The sequence below is a fragment of the Chrysemys picta genome, chromosome 10 (genome assembly GCF_011386835.1).
Source record: "Chrysemys picta bellii isolate R12L10 chromosome 10, ASM1138683v2, whole genome shotgun sequence".
NCBI classification, from domain to species: Eukaryota; Metazoa; Chordata; order Testudines; family Emydidae; genus Chrysemys; species Chrysemys picta.
In genome coordinates, this window is record NC_088800.1 from 47,704,575 (window position 1) to 47,724,491 (window position 19,917).

The 19,917-nt window shown below is 48.5% G+C and overlaps 1 protein-coding gene across 11 annotated transcripts in view; it reads right to left on the minus strand.

Moving 5' to 3' along the window:
• Nucleotides 1-9,590: 9,590 nt before the first annotated feature.
• Nucleotides 9,591-19,917, minus strand: part of STRA6 (signaling receptor and transporter of retinol STRA6) — a 59,561-nt gene continuing 49,234 nt past the window's right edge. For all 11 annotated transcript variants that reach the window (XM_065559709.1, XM_065559707.1, XM_065559713.1 and 8 more), the window contains 7 exons: nucleotides 18,196-18,271; nucleotides 17,620-17,753; nucleotides 15,479-15,596; nucleotides 14,130-14,231; nucleotides 12,403-12,566; nucleotides 11,543-11,680; nucleotides 9,591-10,961 (listed from right to left, as the gene is read on the minus strand). In XM_065559709.1, the coding sequence (XP_065415781.1) occupies nucleotides 10,783-10,961; nucleotides 11,543-11,680; nucleotides 12,403-12,566; nucleotides 14,130-14,231; nucleotides 15,479-15,596; nucleotides 17,620-17,753; nucleotides 18,196-18,271 (911 nt within the window). In that variant the 3' untranslated portion in view covers nucleotides 9,591-10,782. The remainder of the gene's footprint in view (nucleotides 10,962-11,542; nucleotides 11,681-12,402; nucleotides 12,567-14,129; nucleotides 14,232-15,478; nucleotides 15,597-17,619; nucleotides 17,754-18,195; nucleotides 18,272-19,917) is intronic.

The window sequence follows — 19,917 nt, forward strand, 5'->3', positions numbered from 1 at the left end:
AATGTTTTGCCATCAATTCCAGTTGGTCATGAAGTCCATATGAAGGAAACCTATGACAACATGAAACAACTTTTGAGGTGCATAAACTATGACCAACATCAGTGGCAGCTTTGTGGCGATTTGGAGGTTGTTACTCTCTTGCTTGGTCTGCAGACTGGATACACAAAGTACTGCTGTTTTCTCTGCGAATGGGATAGTCGTGCAAGAGAGTCCCACTACATCAAGAAAGATTGGCCACTCTGACAGTCATTGGAGCCTGGGAGGAAAAGTGTTCAGCATCCATCACTTATTGAATCAAGGAAGATTTTGTTACCACCCTTACACATCAAGCTGGGTCTGATGAAGAACTTTGTCAAGGCCATTGACAAAACACAAGCAGCTTTCAAGTACCTCTGTGGAAAATTTCCAAGGTTAAGTGAGCTAAGATAAAGGAAGGTGTCTTTGTTGGTCCTCAGATTCGTGAACTTCTTCGAGATGATGCATTTGACCATGCACTGCGTGGCAAGGAAAAGACGGCATGGAAAGCCTTCCAGTTAGTGGCAATAAATTTTCTCGGAAATAACAAGGCAGACAACTACAGGTTGTTGGTGGAAAACCTCCTCAAAGCATACAAAAGCCTTGGTTGCAACATGTCACTAAAGATACATTTTTTGCACTCTCATCTAGATTTTTTTCCACCGAACTGCGGAGCAGTGAGCGACGAGCACGGTGAGCGATTTCACCAGGACATTGCAACAATAGAGAAACGCTATCAGGGCAAATGGAGCCCATCAATGCTTGAAGACTATTGCTGGACAGTGACAAGAGATGCTCCATTTAATGAATACAAGAGACAAGCCAAGAAGCGCCGAGTAGATACTGAATAGGACTAAACTATGTACATAATAGTTTTTTGCCTTTTGTTTCATAATAAATTTTATTTATATAACCCTTTTGCTGATTTTTAAAGTGTTACATAAACAGGACAGGTGAAATATTATCATGTAAAGCAACCATAAACACATGAAAAGACCTAGGTTTACAATTTATGATTAAAACTCTACTATCTACACAATATACAGAGACATAAAATGTAAAAACTTAAATATCTTAGAAACAGTAGCCAATCAGTTGTTTTAATTGTCATATTTGAATTCAGCACATCAAAATACATAATAAATAGCAGATTTTATCTCTGAAGCCGACGACTTCTCAAAAATTGTAGACCAGTGCTACAGGTCCACTCACCAGATGGAGGTTGGAGCACACTCTGCTTCCTGGCTCGCCTGCAGGCCTCAGCTTGGGCTCTCTGATGGCTCTCTGCAATGACTGCACCAGCCTTGACCCGGCTTCTCCAGACTGAGTGGCTGTGGGCAGGGTTCTCCCAGTTGCCAGTGGGAATGCTGAATTTCTTGAGGCATTGCTTGACCTTGTCACTGTATCAGAGCTTTGGCCTTCCTCTGCATCGTGGGCAGTTCTTGAGTTGGCCATAGAGCACAGCCTTCAACAGATGATCTTGAGGCATGCACTCCACACGTCCCAGCCAGTGAAGCCTGCAAGCATTCCACATAGTCAGCATAGACTGTAGGCCAGTGGTCTCAAGGATCTCAGTATTGGTGATCCGTTGGTCCCAACTCCAAGCACAACAAGTCATATTTGGTCAAATGAAATAAAAGCAAAACACATTCTAAGCTGATCTTAACACTTTCAGTGCCCTTACAAACTTAGATGCTTCTCACCACAGGCTGGCTGGTTGCCCTTCAGCCCGGCTCTCCCCTTTGATCAGTGATTCAGTCACTTGGTGGTGGTGTCTGTAGATGGAGGTGGAAAAGAGAGAGCATGCAAGTGTCTCTCCCTTTTATCATGTTCTTTCTTCCCTCTTGGCTCTGCCCCCACCTCCTTCAGAGTCAGGTGAGCATTATCTCATCATAGTCCCAAACTGACCAAGATCCTTTGTTGCTGCCTAGGGCAGTGTCCTTTGTTCCTGTGAGGCTGGGCTGGGTTTGTTTCATACATGCCCAGATGAAGTGTGAACTGCCCCTCTGCTCCTGAAGAGTTTTGCCTGGGCTTTTTTTAAGCCATGAGGACACATTTTCAGCATCATAACTATATACATGAAATTACAACCTATAACTTTACTATAACAACAATGCTTAGTACATCATGAGCCTTCCAAAGACACCCGACATGACAAACTTTGCATTGGATACCACACAATCATATAATAAGGATGAACATGGGGGTGCAGGTTTCAGAGTAGCAGCCGTGTTTGTCTGTATCCGCAAAAAGAACAGGAGTACTTGTGGCACCTTAGAGACTAACAAATTTATTAGAGCATAAGCTTTCGTGGACTACAGCCCACTTCTTCGGATGCATTCAGAGTGGAATAAATATTGAGGAGATATATATACACACATACAGAGAGCATAAACAGGTGGGCGTTGTCTTACCAACTCTGAGAGGCCAATTAAGTAAGAGAAAAAAAAAACTTTTGAAGTGATAATCAAGATAGCCCAGTACAGACAGTTTGATAAGAAGTGTGAGAATACTTACAAGGGGAGAGATCCAATGTTTGGAATGGCTGAGCCATTCTCACACTTCTTATCAAACTGTCTGTACTGGGCTATCTTGATTATCACTTCAAAAGTTTTTTTTTCTCTTACTTAATTGGCCTCTCAGAGTTGGTAAGACAACTCCCACCTGTTTATGCTCTCTGTATGTGTGTATATATATATATATCTCCTCAATATTTATTCCACTCTATGCATCCGAAGAAGTGGGCTGTAGTCCACGAAAGCTTATGCTCTAATAAATTTGTTAGTCTCTAAGGTGCCACAAGTACTCCTGTTCTTTTTATGGGGGTGCAGGGTGTTCCCCTGAGGTACAGAGTATTACACCCATGCCCTACATCAGAAGAGTGTTATTTAGGTTGCAAGGTCAAGTGCTCAAGAATTAGGAAATGCCAGATTGATGGTACAGCCGTAATTCCACACACACACATGCTCCACTATAATGCGTGAGGCAGGGGTCCTGTGGGTGGAGCAATAGTATGATCATGTAACTGACTGTATCAAAATGCATATACATGTATGAGAGAGGTGGCTGTGCATATGTTGGCAACCTTTAGTACAGACATTACTAACAGCTCTGCCCATATGTTAAACAAATGTGAAATAAAAGTGTTGCAGAAAAGTGAGATGGATCACACTGGTGGAAGACTAGGATAGCAAGGAAAGTTGTGCTAGGTCCCACCTGCCCCAGGATGTGCCCTTGAATCTCAGTCCTGCTATCCCCTGCTATCCCAGTGCTAGGTCCCCACCCAGCTCCGCCAATGCACCTCAACCCGACTTGAATGCACTCTGCTATTCCAGTGTGGAGCCAATACAGAGTTCCCTATCCATGAGGCCATCTGCTACTGCACCTTAATCCTGGCCTCAAACATCCTGGAACCCCACACATCTCTGTGATGAACCTTGTTACAGATCTAATAAAATGTTTGGGAAAATAATCTAGTTCAGCCAGGAGAAGCCATTAGCTAAGGACCCCACAGAAAAGGAGCTGATGTTGATGCCATAGGCAAGTTTGGGGTGATCTAACTGCATGGGCTGGAGTTCAACTTTAAAAGCAATCACCAAGCAATGAGACAATCCAGGCACTCTTGAGTCTGGCAACATTACAGGCAATTTTGCTGAAGTGTGTTTCTATTTTCTCGACAAAGGTAAATTGCTCTTCATTTTCCAGGTTTTCTTGTTTAATCACAGCTCTTTCATTCTAGGTTATTAGCAATATTAAGAACACATCTCATTCATAACCATGGAATCCTGCCACACAAATACCAGCTCTTAGTATGTCAGACACTTTGCAGCATATAGCATGATCACTCTAACCCACGATGGGGTTTCCAGGAAGTCCTGAACATTTGACAGCTGGTAAAGTGTGGCCCAATGGAAACATAAGATTGCCGAATTCAGGTCTGGAGTAAGCGAGCAGCATCAGTGGAACTGGCTTCAGAGTCACATCCAAATGCAAGTTGGCACATTGGGCCTCATGAAAATATCAAAGATGCCCATGAACATAGGAATCCAGAGAGGGGCATGGCATGGCACAGAATGGTTGCAGGATCAGATGATAGAACATCCAAGAAACCTCCATAAACAAGAACAACAAGGAGTCTGGTGGCACCTTAAAGACTAACAGATTTATTTGGGCATAAGCTTTCGTGAGTAAAAACCTCACTTCAGTTGCATCCGAAGAAGTGAGGTTTTTACTCACGAAAGCTTATGCCCAAATAAATCTGTTAGTCTTTAAGGTGCCACCAGACTCCTTGTTGTTTTTGTAGATACAGACTAACACGGCTACCCCCTGATACTTGACTCCATAAACAAGCTGAGTCATATTCTATCCTTAGGGTGAAATCCTGGCTCCAGCAAAGATTTCCAGTGGGGCCAGAATCTCCACCCTTGCTCTTTGCCCAGCACTCGCTCTGATGTCCTGAGGAGCTCTGAGCAAAAATAGAGATCCAAGCAGGCAGTAGGTCATGAAATTAGCAGGTGCCCAGCACTTCTGAGAATTAATTTCTACTATTTAGAAAAAGTAATGCCTCTTGTGCCTGAGTCACTCCTGCATCACACCAATATTAATCTGGTGCCTCACCCCTGGAACCAAACCCTGCTGAATGTGGCACTAGTATTGAATGTGCTAGCTGTAAAAGTGCTATTCACAGAATTGTGTCTTTCAGTTCCATCAATATGGAAGTTATTACTAGGTTACTTGGATTGCAGCAGCATCCCAGAACCCCAGTCACAGGCCAAGGCCTCATTGTTCTAGGTGCTGGACTAACACAGAGCAAGATCAGCTCTGCCCCAAAAAGCTGACAGTCTTTAAAAATAACAAAAATAAAATAAAATAAATATCAGAAACTTCTGCACCAAACTTCTGGTTTCTTTGTTGCTTGGGGAGCACGTGGGCACTCAAAAACTACATCACCTTTCAAGTATTAAGGCTTCCGCAAAACATCAGCCACCGAGGCAGCATGCCACAGTACAATGCAGCACAGTGATCAGCTGTAACAGGGTTAGCGACAGGTTTCCACAGTTACCCACTGTGATGAACTGGACATCAAAATAGCACCCTGTAACCCCCATAATCATCATTTGTATATGGCTGTGATTGTGACATTCTGTACCTTGGGGGAGCACCCTGTAACCCCCATATTCCTCATGTATATATAATTGTGATCTTGTATATAAAGCAGGCTGTGTGAGGTATCAGGGGAAAGGTTATTATCTGCTGAAAGTCATTTCTCTATCCATATATGTATATCATTAATGCATATGAAGTTATGAGAATTGTGTTGTATGGTTGTCACTAAAACGTAAGTTGGGGGAATCAGCCAGATATTAGTTCCTCAGAGACAACAGCAAGGAATGTAACCAATGCCTGGGTGGGTTGTTAACCCATCAACAGCCATTGTCCAGTAAGGGAGCTACAATTCAATGACTCTCCAGCATAAGGCCACACCAGGGGGATTGATCAATCTTGCCTGGGGACTCAACAATGCCCACCAGACATGCCTGGACTTGTGTTCTCCAAGCACATGGGACTGAGGGTATAAAACAGAACATAGGGGCCTTTCTCCTGCCCCCACCTATGCTGCAAGCAACAAGGACACTGAGGAGACTTAAGACTAACAGAGGAGACTGGCCCAGGTTTCAAGGGTGAAATCTGTGTACTAAGAACTGCAATATCCAGTGGGGTGAGAAAAACTGCTTAAACTAGATGTTACCCAGTATAATAGGGTTGAGAGTTTAGACGGCATACTTATATTTTATTTTATTTTGGTAACTAACTCTGACTTTTTGCCTATCACTTATAATCACTTAAAATCTATCTTTTGTAGTCAATACATTTATTTTACCATTTTTCTTTACCAGTGAGTTTGTACGAAGTATGTGGCAAAACTGCTCAGGTTTGCAAAGGCTGGTGTATGTCCACTTTCTATTGATGAAGTGGTGAACTAATTAATAAATTTGCATTGCTCGTCTTGAGCAGTGCAAGATGGTATATTCCTGAGGTACAGTGCTGGGAGCTGGGGGGAGTTGGCTGGTACCTTGCTCTGTGTGATTCATGAGTGGCTCTGGGAGCAGTCATGCAATCTAGCTGGGTGTGAGGGCTCCACATGCAGTTGTGCTGAGTCAGTGGTCCCCAACCTTTTTGTGGCCAGTAGCACATTTATGTTTTCAGAAGAGTGTGCCAGGCACCAACAAATTTTCAAGGCTTATTTTGTATTTGTACATTAAATATGAAAAACATCATATTTAATATTACATAATATATGAATCCAGAGAGAAGCCGGAGAGAAGCTGCGAGGACAGAGAACACCAGCGCCCGCAGCCCCGGAGTACTCTGTCCCCAGCAGGCGCGGGGCCCCGGCTTCTCTCTCCTGCTGGGCACTAGGCAGGCCCCATGCCTGCCGGGAACAGAGCACACTGCGCCCGCAGCCCGAGTTCTCTGTCCCCGCCAGGGTAGGGCCGCGGCTTCTCTCCCCTGCTGAGCACTAGGCGGAGGCACATAAATGCCCCGGCGGGCGACATGGCGCCCACAGGCAACGCGTTGGGGACCACGGTGCTGAGTGATCACAGCGCCTGGAGGGGTTTGCTGCTTGTCACTAGCAAGTCATTGTGAGCGGCAGCCCAGGCTGAAGAGAGTTAAGGGTGGCACAGCCCCAGGCTGCACCCTACAGATCTTGTCACGGTGATATTTCATACAAAGCATGCCAAATAAGATACCACATGAAAGGCGACAATCTGATGAAACTCATCATTCTGCTAAAATATGTATATCATTAGTATGGAGGAAGTTATGAGATTTTGTTATATGTTCATTATTGAAAGATTTTGTGAGTCCGGGAGATGCCAAAGCCAGCTCTCCAGTGGCAACAAAAGAGGTGACCCACACCCAGGTGGGCGTTAAGTGACCACCATGAGCCATTGACCAGCAGGGGAATTGTAAACAAGAAATGTACAGTTCTGTAAGAGACAGTTGTGCAAGCACCATCCAATGAGGATTGCTCAACTTCATGACTCAGTAAGACCCACCAGGACATACCTGGGCCAATATCTTCCCTGGGACATGAATTAATAGTATAAAATAAGGGACAGTGGCACCAGGAGATCACCTCTTTCCTCCCCCACCAACGCAGAAAGCAACAAGAATGCTAGGAAGACAAAGACTTTGAACTGAGGAGATTCCTTCTCAGCCTGGGACCAAATTGAGCCTGTATATTACGAGCTGTAATCTAACTGCAACATCCAGTGGGGTGAGAAAAGCTGTTTGATTCAACTCTTGCTTAGTCTGAAAGTTTAAAGATTCAGAATGCACATTTACTTTTTATCTTCTTAGGTAGCTATCCCTGACCTTTATGCCTATCACTTATAATCACTTAAAATATATCTTTCTGTAGTTAATAAACTTATTTTAATGTTTTATCCTTATCAGTGAGTTTGTCTAAAGTGCTTGGAGAATCTTCTCAGATTACAAAGGCTGGTGCAGGTCTGCTATCCTTTGACAAAGTGGCAAACTAATTAATAAGCTTGCATTGTTCAAGAGGAGGTCTTGAGCAGTGTAGGACAGTACATTTCTGGGGTGCAAGGCTGGGGGCTCAGGCGGATTTGCTGGTGTTTCCCGTTGTATAGTTCATGAGTGGCTTGGAGAGCATTCATGCAACATAGCTGGGTGTGTCTCTTCATGCTGGTGGCTGAGTGATAACAGCTCCTGGAGGGGGTTGCTGCTTGTCACTAGCAAAGCATTTCAAGAGACAACCCAGGCTGGAAAATTAAGAGGGCATAGCAGTACCACAGCTCCAGGGTGTACCCTGGGCATCCCATCACACCCATTAACAACTATCCACTAACCAGGCAAAGCAAATAATTCCCATGCAGACTACACTGCAGTGTAGAAGATAGCACAGTCACTGCATGAAAAGTTATATAATGTACTCTCCATTTCTCAGGCACTTTCCACCCAAGGAACTCAAAGCCTTTTACAAAAGGAGGGTGAATATCTGTATCTTACAGATGGGGAAACTGGGGCACAGCAAAGTGACTCATCCAAGATAACACAGCAAGTCAGTGGCAGAACTAGGAATAGAATTCTGGTATCCTGACTCTAACCACTATCTTGCTGCCTCTTGTGGTACTTTCCATGTACCATATTCAGCACACACACCCCTACCCCCAGCTTCTGAGTTGCAGTGGGGTGAACAGTTCAGGGAGAGAACCCAAATCCATCTGAAGGAGCCACACTAGAGGCTGCCTGCTAGCACCAATGGCTCAAGTGGGCAAACTTCAAACACCCCCTTATGTCTCCACCTCATGGCAACGTACACTGGCTGGGTGGGTGGAAGGGCCAACAGCATGAGCAGCACCAGAACACATCTGCCCATTGTGGAAAGGGATTTTGGAGCCTGCAGGCCCCCACAAAGCTAGATCCATTGGTAATTAAAAGGTTTGGTGGGATTCAGAGTCCTGTCTACACTGCAGCATGGACCAGTCACGCAGGGATGCCTTAAAATGCTGTTCTACATTGTAGGCCTCCAACAACCTTTGCTGGGTCCCCAAACTAAAGAGATAGCTGGCTTTTTAACAGACAGCTCTTATGAAATCTGATGGCTGGAAGCTGGACAAATTTAGACTAAAAATAAAAGGGGCAAAGTCTTAAAGGAGTAATTCTCCACTGGAACCAGGGCTGGCTCCAGGCACCAGCTTAACAAGCAGGTGCTTGGGGCGGCCAAGAGAGAGGGGCATCACCTGTGGCAATTCGGGGGAGGCAGATCCCTCACTCCCTCTAGGAGCGAAGGACCTGCCGCTGAACTGCTGCCACCAATCGCGGCTTTTTTTTTTTTTTTTTTTTTTTTGCGCGCTTGGGGCGGCAGAAATGCTGGAGCCAGCCCTGACTGGAACAACTTACCCAGGGTCACAGTGGGGTCTCTTTCCCTTGCAGTCTTTCAGCCAGGACTGGATGTCTTTCTAAGGGAGACATGCTCTAGCTCAAATAGCAGTTATGGGCTGGATGCAGGAATCACTATTCGCAGGCCACTGTTATACAAGAGGTCAAACATCATGGTCTGTTCCGAGAAGCTCTGGCACTCTAAGTAGAGCTGGTTAGAATGATATCCCGCGCCCCCACCCCAAGGAAAACTTCTCTCTCTCGCTCCCGCTCTCTCTCTCACGCACACACAATTGAAAACCTACTGAAAAACACTGGAAGGAACGTTTGCAGCCAGCCTTACTGTGAAGCCTTGTGCTGTCCATGGCTTAAGGGACAACGGTTAGGTCCCGTCTACACTAAATCATGGAAACCTGCTTGTGTCTTGCTTTGCTTTTGTCGTGACTTGGGATTGCTCTTGTCGGGTGCAGTTGAGTGTAACGATGCCCTCAGCCACGCACCAAATGGCCACACTAACCATGGCAAGAGATGGTCATATACAAGGGCCCTGATACATCAGTCTTCCCACTCCTCTCTGCCCTTCCCCCCTCAATTACCTCCATCACCCTTGTCCTCACCCTTGCTTTCATGGGAGACCAAAAACAGAACAGGCATTCTCCAAGCAGTAGGAAAGAGGCATATTATTTATTATTCCCACCTCACCATGCCAAGGGGGTTTAAACTCACTGTATTCTACAAATACTAGCTCAGCTCACTCCCAATCTGACCTGCCCACCTCTCATAGAATAAGAGCAGAGTTCAAGGAATCATTTGTTTAAAAAAAAAAAAAAAATAGGGCAGGGAGTGCAAGATGACAGATGCTTCCAGTTTGCCAGAAAAGTGGAGGCAAGGACATGAGCAGAGTATGAGAAGCCAGAGGGACACGCAGCATAGAGGATCCACACAAAACAGAGAGATCGCTCTGCCATCTTGCTGTGAAAGCATCAAGGGCACATTTCCAATTTTACAAAGCTACAGAACCTGCAGTCTATTTATCAGACCCAGCCTGTCAGCAACTAGGACTAAAAACCATAGAAAAGGTGTGAAAAATATATTTAAAAAGTAATTATTTTTCTTTAAAGGCATGAAGCCATATTCCTTCATAAACGCTTCATCAGAATCTCCTTAGCGCTGGGCTCTTCTGTGGAATGGCTGCCTCTGCATGAAAAAGGCACAAAGGCAATCTGAAAAAACCTGCCACTACCTGGTGTGTCTAAGGGGATCCAGGTGAGACTCCAGTACAGGCTCTTGAGGGGCTGGTGGGGAGGAAGATGGTGGTGCCTTCTGAAATGCAGGCTAGGGGCAGATCCAGCTCTTTCCTCTCAGTTTGGCTAACACCCCCCAATTCTGTAGCTCCCCTTCTCTCTCCCATTCAAGCCCCCACCTCCTCTCAGCAGGGACTCAAAGGTGCTAAACTGCATGATGAAAGGGCAATTGGGATAAAAATTCTGAGACCATCAAACTCATTTAACTTGTGAGCCCAGCAGGTATTGAATTGGAAAGGTTCCTAAGGGGGACCTTTGAGCTGCTTCAGGTTTCCCAGGTGTAGCATGAGGATCAAAGACTTGGCTTCGGGTGGCTTTAAAGCTCAGTCTCTGGGCAAAACTAGCAGGCAGACCATCCCCCTTAGCTCCATGCTGCCCTAAGGAAACAGCCCTGGTCTCAAAGGCAGGCAGGCAATGGGGTGCAACCTTGCTCTAGGGCTCCGCAGAGCCAAGGTTGCTGCTGTGGGGCGGTGGGACACATGAGAAGGAGAGAGGAGGCAGTGAGCAGAGCTGGAACACTTCCCAGAGAAAGGAGAGGGCTCCTCTATGGAGGTCAGGGCTTGGCAGGGCAATACTGGGTCCCGTTGGCTGTGGGGTCGGAGAGAACAGTCTTTCGGCAGGCCAAGAGCGATGGGTTGTTGAGGAGGGTGTAAGCCAGCCCCCACCGGGCTCTCGTCTGCTTGGACTTGGATGCCTTCAGCAGCCCCTTCACAGGCTGCATCAGCTGGATCCCTGAAAAGGAGGAAACCTCAGCGTCACTCCCTACTCCTACAGGGAGTGCCCACCATGTCTCCGTGCGAAGGGGGATTATTCTCCCTGCCCTGTGCGTGCCCCTGCAGAAAGATGGGAGGAGGAGAGGAACCCACAGCCTGGCAGTGCAGAGCCAGGAAGGAACCTGCACTGATACCCCAATATCACCAGGCTGCCAGTCAGCCACGTCGCACTGGGGAGTGGAAGAGGATACGCTTTCTCCTCAGTGCAACATTATGCAGGGGGAGCCCGTGGGACATTTCTACTGACACTGCCCTTGATAGATTGAATTCTACACCCTCCTTTGTTCATAGCACCTCCTGCTCCTTTGGTGGAAGGGTGAAACCACTCCCCAGCCCTCCCTTAGAAGGGCAACCAACACGTGGACCCAGCCTGCGAATGAGACCAGACATTTTCAACATGAGCTCCTTGCACTATCAGCGCCCAGCATGGGAGTCTGTCCACAGACACTCCCCCTGCCACCAGGAAATGCTGCTTCTCTTGGCTAGCAGTTCTTTAGCACTCATTCAAAACTGGGAAGCGGGGAGGAAGCAAGATCTCACCTTCTTCCGCATCAGTGGGTTTGAGTCCTGTCTGCCCCTCTGGGCCACATAATTGGAGAAGCAAGAAGCAAAAGGCTTTCATCACAGGGTGTGATTGGCTGACCTCAATTTTCAAGTAATGACAGTAAGTGCGGTAACCTGGAGGGGAATAGGCCATGTATCAGAGCATGTAGCAGAGTCCAGAGCATGTGCACACTCATGCAGGTACACACACACAGCGCGCAGAATTCAGGGTTTTCTCCTCCTCCACAGAGGAACAGACTGCAGGGGGCGGAGAAATCTCAATTTGAGCTACTGTTCTGTAAATCCAGAGCAGTTCTGGAGTCACTCCGGATTCACACCAGTGCAATCAGAGATTAGAACCTGCGCTGTGGGCTTCACGCCCTAGGCCCCAGCAGCTTTGGTGTCAAGTTTCACCAGAAGCAGCTGGGGGGACAGGGAAACCTACAACATTTCAAGGAAGCAGGTTTTCAGTAGCAGATAATCATGCAGTGCTGTTTTGGAAGCCAGATTCACCCCCCCACAGAACCCCAGGCAGGCAACGCCAAGCTGCCCAGGCCCTGTTTCTCATTTAAACGTGGCAGGATGGCTAGCTAGGTTACTCTGTTCCCAGGTTCCATGCCCAGGGACAGTCCAGGAGTTAGATCCCTACATCAGATGTGATGCACAGGATCCTTAGGTTAGCCTCAGACAGACATTCCTCGTCTATGACCCAGATCCTGCCAGAGCCCCATTCACCAGGAGCACCCCATTGGATTTACAACATTGGACCCAGGGGAGGAATGCCCACCGTGGGTAAATGCCAGGACATGGAGGAGCAGTGTATGTTGGCTCCAGGAGGGGGCTATCGTGTCCTTTACCTGGATCAAAGGCCTCGACGCCCCGATTCAGCAGGCTGATGTCCAGCTGGCAGAAATGGACAGCGTTGTAAAGTGCAGAAATGACCATTCTCCAGACCCCGGCCAGGACCCCCACCAGGACGTTGACGGGGAAGAGCAGGTAGGTCATGATGCAGAGAGCTCGCCTGGAGCAACGAGGCAGAGATGAAACAATAGGGCCAGGAGGCCAAGGAGCCCACTCCACCCTGACAAAGAGCCACTCGCTGCAGTAGTGATGCCCAGTGTTAGTCCGGCATACAGCCTGCTATCCCTCCCCAAGGTTTCCACACTACCAGACTGCTTGGGGAAGCTGAAGGATGCTGGCAGTGGAGCTTCCGTTAGCCCCTTTGGTCCTCCAGGCATCTCAGAGGACTTTACAGACTCTCGGTCAGTGACCACAAAGACAAACACAGCAGCTTTTAGGAGGCTAGCCAGAGCTCACAGGCATGCTGGGAAGTTAGACCTGGTTTTGGGGAGAGAAGGGTTGTTGGCCACTGTGCTCAGGTAATGTCCTGGGCTCACTGCATGAGTTCTCTGGCCTGTGTTCTGCAGGGGACCAGACCAGACAATCAATGGTCCCTGTTTGCCCTAATATCTCAGGAATAGATGAAATTCCCATGTAGCGGGGTGAACTTCCACTCCAGCCCTGAAGGGGTTGGAAAAGCCCTGCAGAGGGCTGGAGCTGTAAAAAGGAGCCAAATCCCAGCTGATTGGGGAAGTGGCTGCAGCTGAGGCCACGCCCCAAACTGAGCCACTCAGCCTTATAAGGCAGCCAGAAGCTGAGGAGTCTTCCTCTGACAGGAGAGAGAGACAGGCCTGGCTGTAGGGAACTCACTGGGGCGGGGCAGGGGAAAGGCCTTGGGGGCTGAGAAGCCCTAGGCTAGCAACTCCCCAGGCTGCAGGGCTTGGTCCTAGGCCCACATAGGTATTGGGGTTGCAGAGGGGCAACCTGAGAGTGGGTAAAGGCAGCCAATCCAAACCCCTTGTTGCCTGTGATGATTGGCTGATAGACTGCAGTCTGCCCCAGGGCATGGGGGCTAGATGGTGACTGGCAGTAGCCATGACTGAGGTGACATTGGGATGGGGGTGGGGAGACCCAGAGAGAGAGGGGGTACTGCCAGGGGGGCAGCACCCAAGCCAAGGGCACCGGGGTCCGGGAGGGACATGGGGGCCAGAGACAGGTGGGACACCTGGCCTGCAGAAGGTGCTCTGGATGCTAGGTGAGCTAATTCCCGAGACGACCAGCAGGAGGTGCTGTAGGGGTGAGTCCATGCCTGATTACACCCCATTTGTTCTTTACTGGAAAGGCAAGACTTTAGAGTGGTGATCACACAGTCCTAGGCATCCTGAGACTTAGTTTGAGGTTCATCCACTGGCTCCACCTCAGCAGTTACCATCCCCTCTGACAGGGTGTTGGGAAGCTTCACCAGTGCTGGAGATGTGGGGGTCCTTGGATGGACGGCACTGCCTCATGGGCTCACTGTGAGACCAGGAGAGCTCTCAAGTCTTGTGGTGAACACAAGGTGAGGTAGGCTTGGGGGAACTGGAAGCTCAGATGCAGCTCTGGCATTTCATACAGTTCAGCCCCATGTCACCCGGCATACAGGTTTGTTCAAAGCCACATGCACCAAACCCAGACTAGGTGTCCTATAGCCTCTGAGACCAGAGATAAAGCAGTGTGCATGTTTAGCTTCTCAGCATCCCTTCACCTGTTGGTCAGCTCCTTCTGCAGGTGGTGTTTCTCTAGGAAGTGGAAATGAGCAAGCAAGTTCTGCACGACCACAGCAAGCACCAGAGTCAGCCAGAAGGGCCTGGGCAAGGGAGAAGACAAGGAAGAGGCAGATTCTAGTCAGTATGTTTGCCTGTCAGTTGTTCATAGAGTAGATGATCTGAATGTTTGGGCCAGGTTATGGCATGGTCTGGAGGAGCCAAATGGGGGGCAGGAGAGGCAGAAGGAGCTCAGCACATGTGTTCAGGGGCTAGACAATTTGCAGCCCCTACGATTATGAGAGCACAGAAATTGCCACTTGCCAGAGTCCTCTGGGGAACAAGGGTGAATGAATTATAGCTCCCTCACAGTGGGATTGGCCTGCCCTAGGGAGGGCAACCATGCTGCTACCCCTTAGGAGCTCCTGGGAGCAGGGCAGCCTTGGTGCTCAGAGCTTCACAGCACAGTCTGGCCTGTGCTGACTTGTCTGCCCAGTGTTATTCCATAGTACCTGCCACTGGAGGGTGAATCAATGCTTAGAGCTAAGGGAAACCCAAACCATATTTTGATGGTTTGCCAGGATGGTCCTGATTTGGCAGAGAATGTGGGTGGGGAGGAGAAGGAAGAGAACTCAGACCACTAGGCCATTAAAAGCATCCATAAATATCTGGGTCAATGCAGCCAGTGTTAGGCCCAAACCAAGCCCCAGGACCAGAGCAGCCCTGAAAAACAGACTTTGGGAAGCTTCAGATCTGGAGCCCTGCTTGCCAGGCCAGTCTCTCAACAGCCTCTACGTGAGGTCCCCAAAACACACAGTTGGTCATGGCTGCATGAGAATTGTAGCCCACTCCTTCAGCAGGCAGCAAGGGCCTGATTTTCAGAAAACACTGGGCACTGGACAAGTCAGTCTAATGGGTGTGCAATGCCTCCTGCACAAGGAGGGAGCTACACAGGGTAATCAGGATGGTGGAATAATCTTTCCTTTAGCCTGGGGTCCATGTCTGCAGCTGGAAGATGCAGCTCTAGGGTTGCCACCTGTCCCAAATCCATGGGACAACCCCAACTGCGCCAGAGCTGGTCCTGTTGTACAGAAGGGCAATTGAAGAGCCCCAAATATACCTGCCCCCCCATGGCATTGCATCAGGATGCAGAATCGCAATGATGTTTGGATGGAACATCCTGACATGATGCAGCTGGGCTGTGAAGTTTGTTTCTTCAAGGGCAGCTGGTTACTTTGTCTTTATCACTTGCCCACCAGAGGTCATTTTGTGACTTGACTGAGTATCCCATTCCCCATCTCCTTAGCCCAGAGCTCCCCAGTGCCACCTGCTGGGTCTGAAGAGCACTTACCACATGTTCTCCAGGATTTTAAACAGATGCATATTTGTGCCTGACTGGAGAGGAATGACCACTAGGAAGGTGAAGCCCACGGTGCAGACAAAGAAAATCACTTGCTGGGTGAGGAGACCTTTGAGAGACAGAGCATCAGCCACAGTGGAAGGGGTAAAAAATTGCCAGGAGACGGGTGGAGGAGGCACTATCAGTCTCTAGTAAGTGGGCACACCACCACTGATGGTGTTAAGACAGACACATTTCCTCTAACCCTATTTACTCTCTCATTAACGTTCCTCAGAGCTGCACCATTATTCCAAGGCCCACCTCCCTTTCCTTATGTGGTTGCACCTCTGCTCTGGGAGATGCCTGGAGTTCACCTGGCTTTACACACTACACATCGAGACTGGGGTTATTTCCAAGTAGCCTAAGTGAGTTAGGCACTCTGTTGCTATTAAATCTAAATTATTGAAAATCAATGGGAATTGGCCCCTAAATCACCTACATGCTTTTGTAAGTCTCACCTCATGCACCTAACTCCTTTATGCTGCTTTTAAAAAAAACAACCTCAACCTAATTCCATTGACAACCTGTTACTTCCCCTCTCACCTATGTGTTAACTTACTAGGTCTACTCTGTCATGTTCACACTCACACACAATTCATTAATGGATTTAATTGGGGGATCAGCATTTTTTCTTACCATGTGGCTCATTAGTCACACTGAGAAGAGCCAGCTCTGGAGTCTGATTTTTAATAACAATCACACCAAGACCAGTAGGGTCCACAGGACCAACGATTCATTTAACCTGATCTAAGGTGAGCAGCTGGAGACCATACACCACACTGCTAATTCATTCAGCTCACCACTATAAGGACTTTAAAACTAGGAGTTCAGAAAAGCATCACTTCCCAGCATCAGGATGTGTGACTCTATGTTCTTTCAGGATCCCTAAGGCAATCTGCGCCCCCCCCCGCCCCCCCGGGACCATGAGGGCTACAGGCCTGCCATTTCACTACTAGGGAAAGTGCTGTTTGACAGCCCTGCAGACTGAAGCCCACCACTTATCTACCAGGCAGAGACTGGGCAAACTTCCCCTCCCACATCTGAAACCCAGCCCATCCTGGGGGGAGGGATAGCTTAGTGGTTTGAGCATTGGGCCTGCTAAACCCAGGGTTGTGAGTTCAATCCTTGAGGAGGACCATTTAGGGATGGGGGGGGGGGTTGGGGATTGGGACTGCTTTGAGCAGGGGGTTGGACTAGATGACCACCTGAGGTACCTTCCAACCCTGATGTTCTATGACAGGCTACTTTTGGGTAGTGGGAAGGGAGTTCAGGCTCCATGCCCAATGCAGCCCTTGGTCTCACTGCTGAAATAGCCAAAAGGGTCAATTAGTGCCTGCCCATTATGGTCAACCTTTGTTTCTGTTCCACTTATCAAAGGTTAATAGGGGTTTAGTACAGGGTTACTAAGTCTGTTGGATTTTCCAAGGGGTCATAACTACACCTCTACCTCCATATAACGCGGGTCCTCGGGAGCCAAAAAAATCTTACCGCGTTATAGGTGAAACTGCATTATATTGAACTTGCTTTGATCCACCACAGTGTGCAGCCCCGCCCCCCAGAGCACTGCTTTAACACATTATATCCGAATGTGTGTTATATTGGGTCACGTTATATCGAAGTAGAGGTGTATGTGTAGCTTCTTCCGATAGGCTTAATGCTATCTATAAACATACCCTACTTATGTCTGGAACATGCTCATGACATCTATTAACCAGGGCTGCTCAAAAGATTTTCCATCAGAGAGGTATCCATGCCTACTAAACAAGATTTGGGGGAATTTTAAACAAAGGATCTGTCTTCCGTGGAAGGTTCCACTTTTACTGACAAACCAAACTATTTCCATTTCCGTATCCTGGTGTGGTGCTTCCTGAGTGCTGCAGTTGGTGTCAATCCTGGCAGTTCCATTGACTGTGAGTGGAGCTCTGCCGATTGACACCAGCTGAGGAGCTGACCCTGCATATCTCAACTACGCCTGAGCATTTACCTACAGCCTGTGACAATTCGACTCTTCCCTCCAAAGCCCCAGCGCATGACACCATCTCTTAGGCCTAAGGACCAACAGAGTGTTTGGTTCCTCTTTGAGGAGAAGTTACCCAAGCAGGCGAATGCAGTCTGGAAACTGGCAAAGCTCATCCAACAGACCAGAGCCTGTTGGGAAGGGCAGAGCATCTGGGCACGGTAGAAGACATCTAGGACATCCCCTCGGTACAGAGCCTTCAGATTGGCCCTGTGGAAAGAGAGGCCAAATAGACCTTTTATGCATCCAAAGGCAGCATAGGAAAGCAACAGAGGGTCCTGTGGCACCTTCGAGACTAACAAGTTAGTCTCGAAGGTGCCACAGGACCCTCTGTTGCTTTTTACAGATTCAGACTAACACAGCTACCCCTCTGATACTTGACAGCATAGGAAAGGTGTGTGTAGGGGGGGCATTTTGGTTCCATGACCGGGGTTATCCTAACCCCTGAAGGAGTTCAGAGCAGATGGGTAAGCAACAAAGCTAGTATGAAGGCGAGTATGTGAGAGTCCCTCACTCCACCCACAGGCCCAGTCTCCCCACGTTCCGCTACCCAGGGAGAGGTCAGACAGGGGATAGGGTGGGGGAGACTTGGAAAGCTCTCTTTGGTCCACCATGGTGAGGCTTGGGAACAGAGTCAGAAACAGGCTCTCACCTGTGCATCACCAGGGATCTCATCAGCATGGAGAAGGTGAGCAGGCAGGAGAGCACAAGGGAGCAGACATAGCACACTGTAAGGGAGCAGACAGGGACAGCTGTCATTTGAACCAGAGCAATAAAATGGATTGTGCTAGATCCAGAACTGCACCCAGCCACTGCCCACCATTCAATGGACCTTCCCCCACACATCTCCGACACTGATTTACAAGTTTATTGTGGCACTTTCATTGCTGCATCTCTAGCGCTGGTGAAAGGTGCCAGAGGGGCAGAACTGGATGACTTCTGGCTCTGTTTATGCAGTCACTGCAACATATGCAAGGGCAGCATCAGGCTTCCCAGCACTGTCCTGTTAGCACACTTCCATCCTGCCCCAGAGGGATCTCCGCTAGCATCCAAGGCCCATTCGATCCTCGGCCACTTTGCTAAAACTGGAGGAGGGGAATGGGATGGCTTAATGTGGTTGCCTGTCACCTGGAGAAACCACCTGGTGGTTAAGGCACTGGACTGGGACTCGAGTTCAGTTCCTGGCTCTGCCTGTGAGACTTTCCATAACCTTTGTGCCTCAGTTTCCCTACATGTAAAATGGGGAGAATATTTCACAGGTGCATCACATGGATACATTCAGCAGCCTCCCACATGCTTGACTCCTCCAGTGATTGGGTGTGGTGCAAAGAGCCAGGTCAGGCCAGCTTGTATCATGGAACAGAACTCCCACCCGATAGGAATGACAGCTGATAACTAGAGACCCACACAGACACACGCCATCACCCTAGGGTTAGAACTCCGCAGCCACAATACGCAGTCTGGCTTTGAGCTAGCCGCTGCCTGATTAGACATCCCTGCCTTCCAACCTGGTTTGGTGGCTGCAGTGACAGCCTCCAGCTAGGTCATTAAAGACAAGAGTCCATCCCTCCTGGGCTATCCAAGTCCAAAACAAACACGAAAGAGCCGGTCACCCCAGTCTCAAAGCTGTGCCCAGCTACTCCAAGTCTTTTTCACCCTTCAAATCAAGCAGTGACTGACTCCCAGGGCTCGCTACCTGGAATCTCCCTCTGGGTCTCTGCCGCCCACCCTCTGGCCTGAGTTAGCTATGTGACCTACTCAGCATGTAACTTCACTTCTTTTCTCCACCTGAGAGATGAGCTAAATGTTACAGGTGGGGCAGGACCTCTCTCTTTAAAGGACCACTCATCCAGAGACAGGCTCCACAGTCATTACCAGTCACCCACTCTCTTCCCACCCCCACTCCCTCTCCAAGCACTTAGCAAGTCTACAAAAACGGTTAGACGCTTTCAAAATGTCACAGTAGAAATCAGCCAGCAGAAGTGTGAAAGGAATGACAGGCTGTAAAAATATCTTTGAAAATGGGGGGGGGGGGAGGGGGGGAGTGCCGGGATGGGGAGAGAGAAGTCAGGAAGACAATCGCAAGCAGGATTTTTAGTGTGTCACTGTTTGCAAGGAAGTGCTGCCATTGTTCTAAGTGCATAAAGGAGAGGCTGAATGAACAAGGGGGGCACCATGCTAGCCAGAGGCAACAGAGCCAAGAGCTCATCTGCCTTTCCTCCTGTTGGGGGCTTTGAATTAGCTAGTCCCCCACCCCTCCACACCAGGGCTTTGTAGTTCCGCACTCTAGAAGCCATCTGCTCAATTCCAACACATATCAAAGTCCCCCTGAACAATAGCATCTGTAGCATGGAATTGCTGACTGTGGATACAT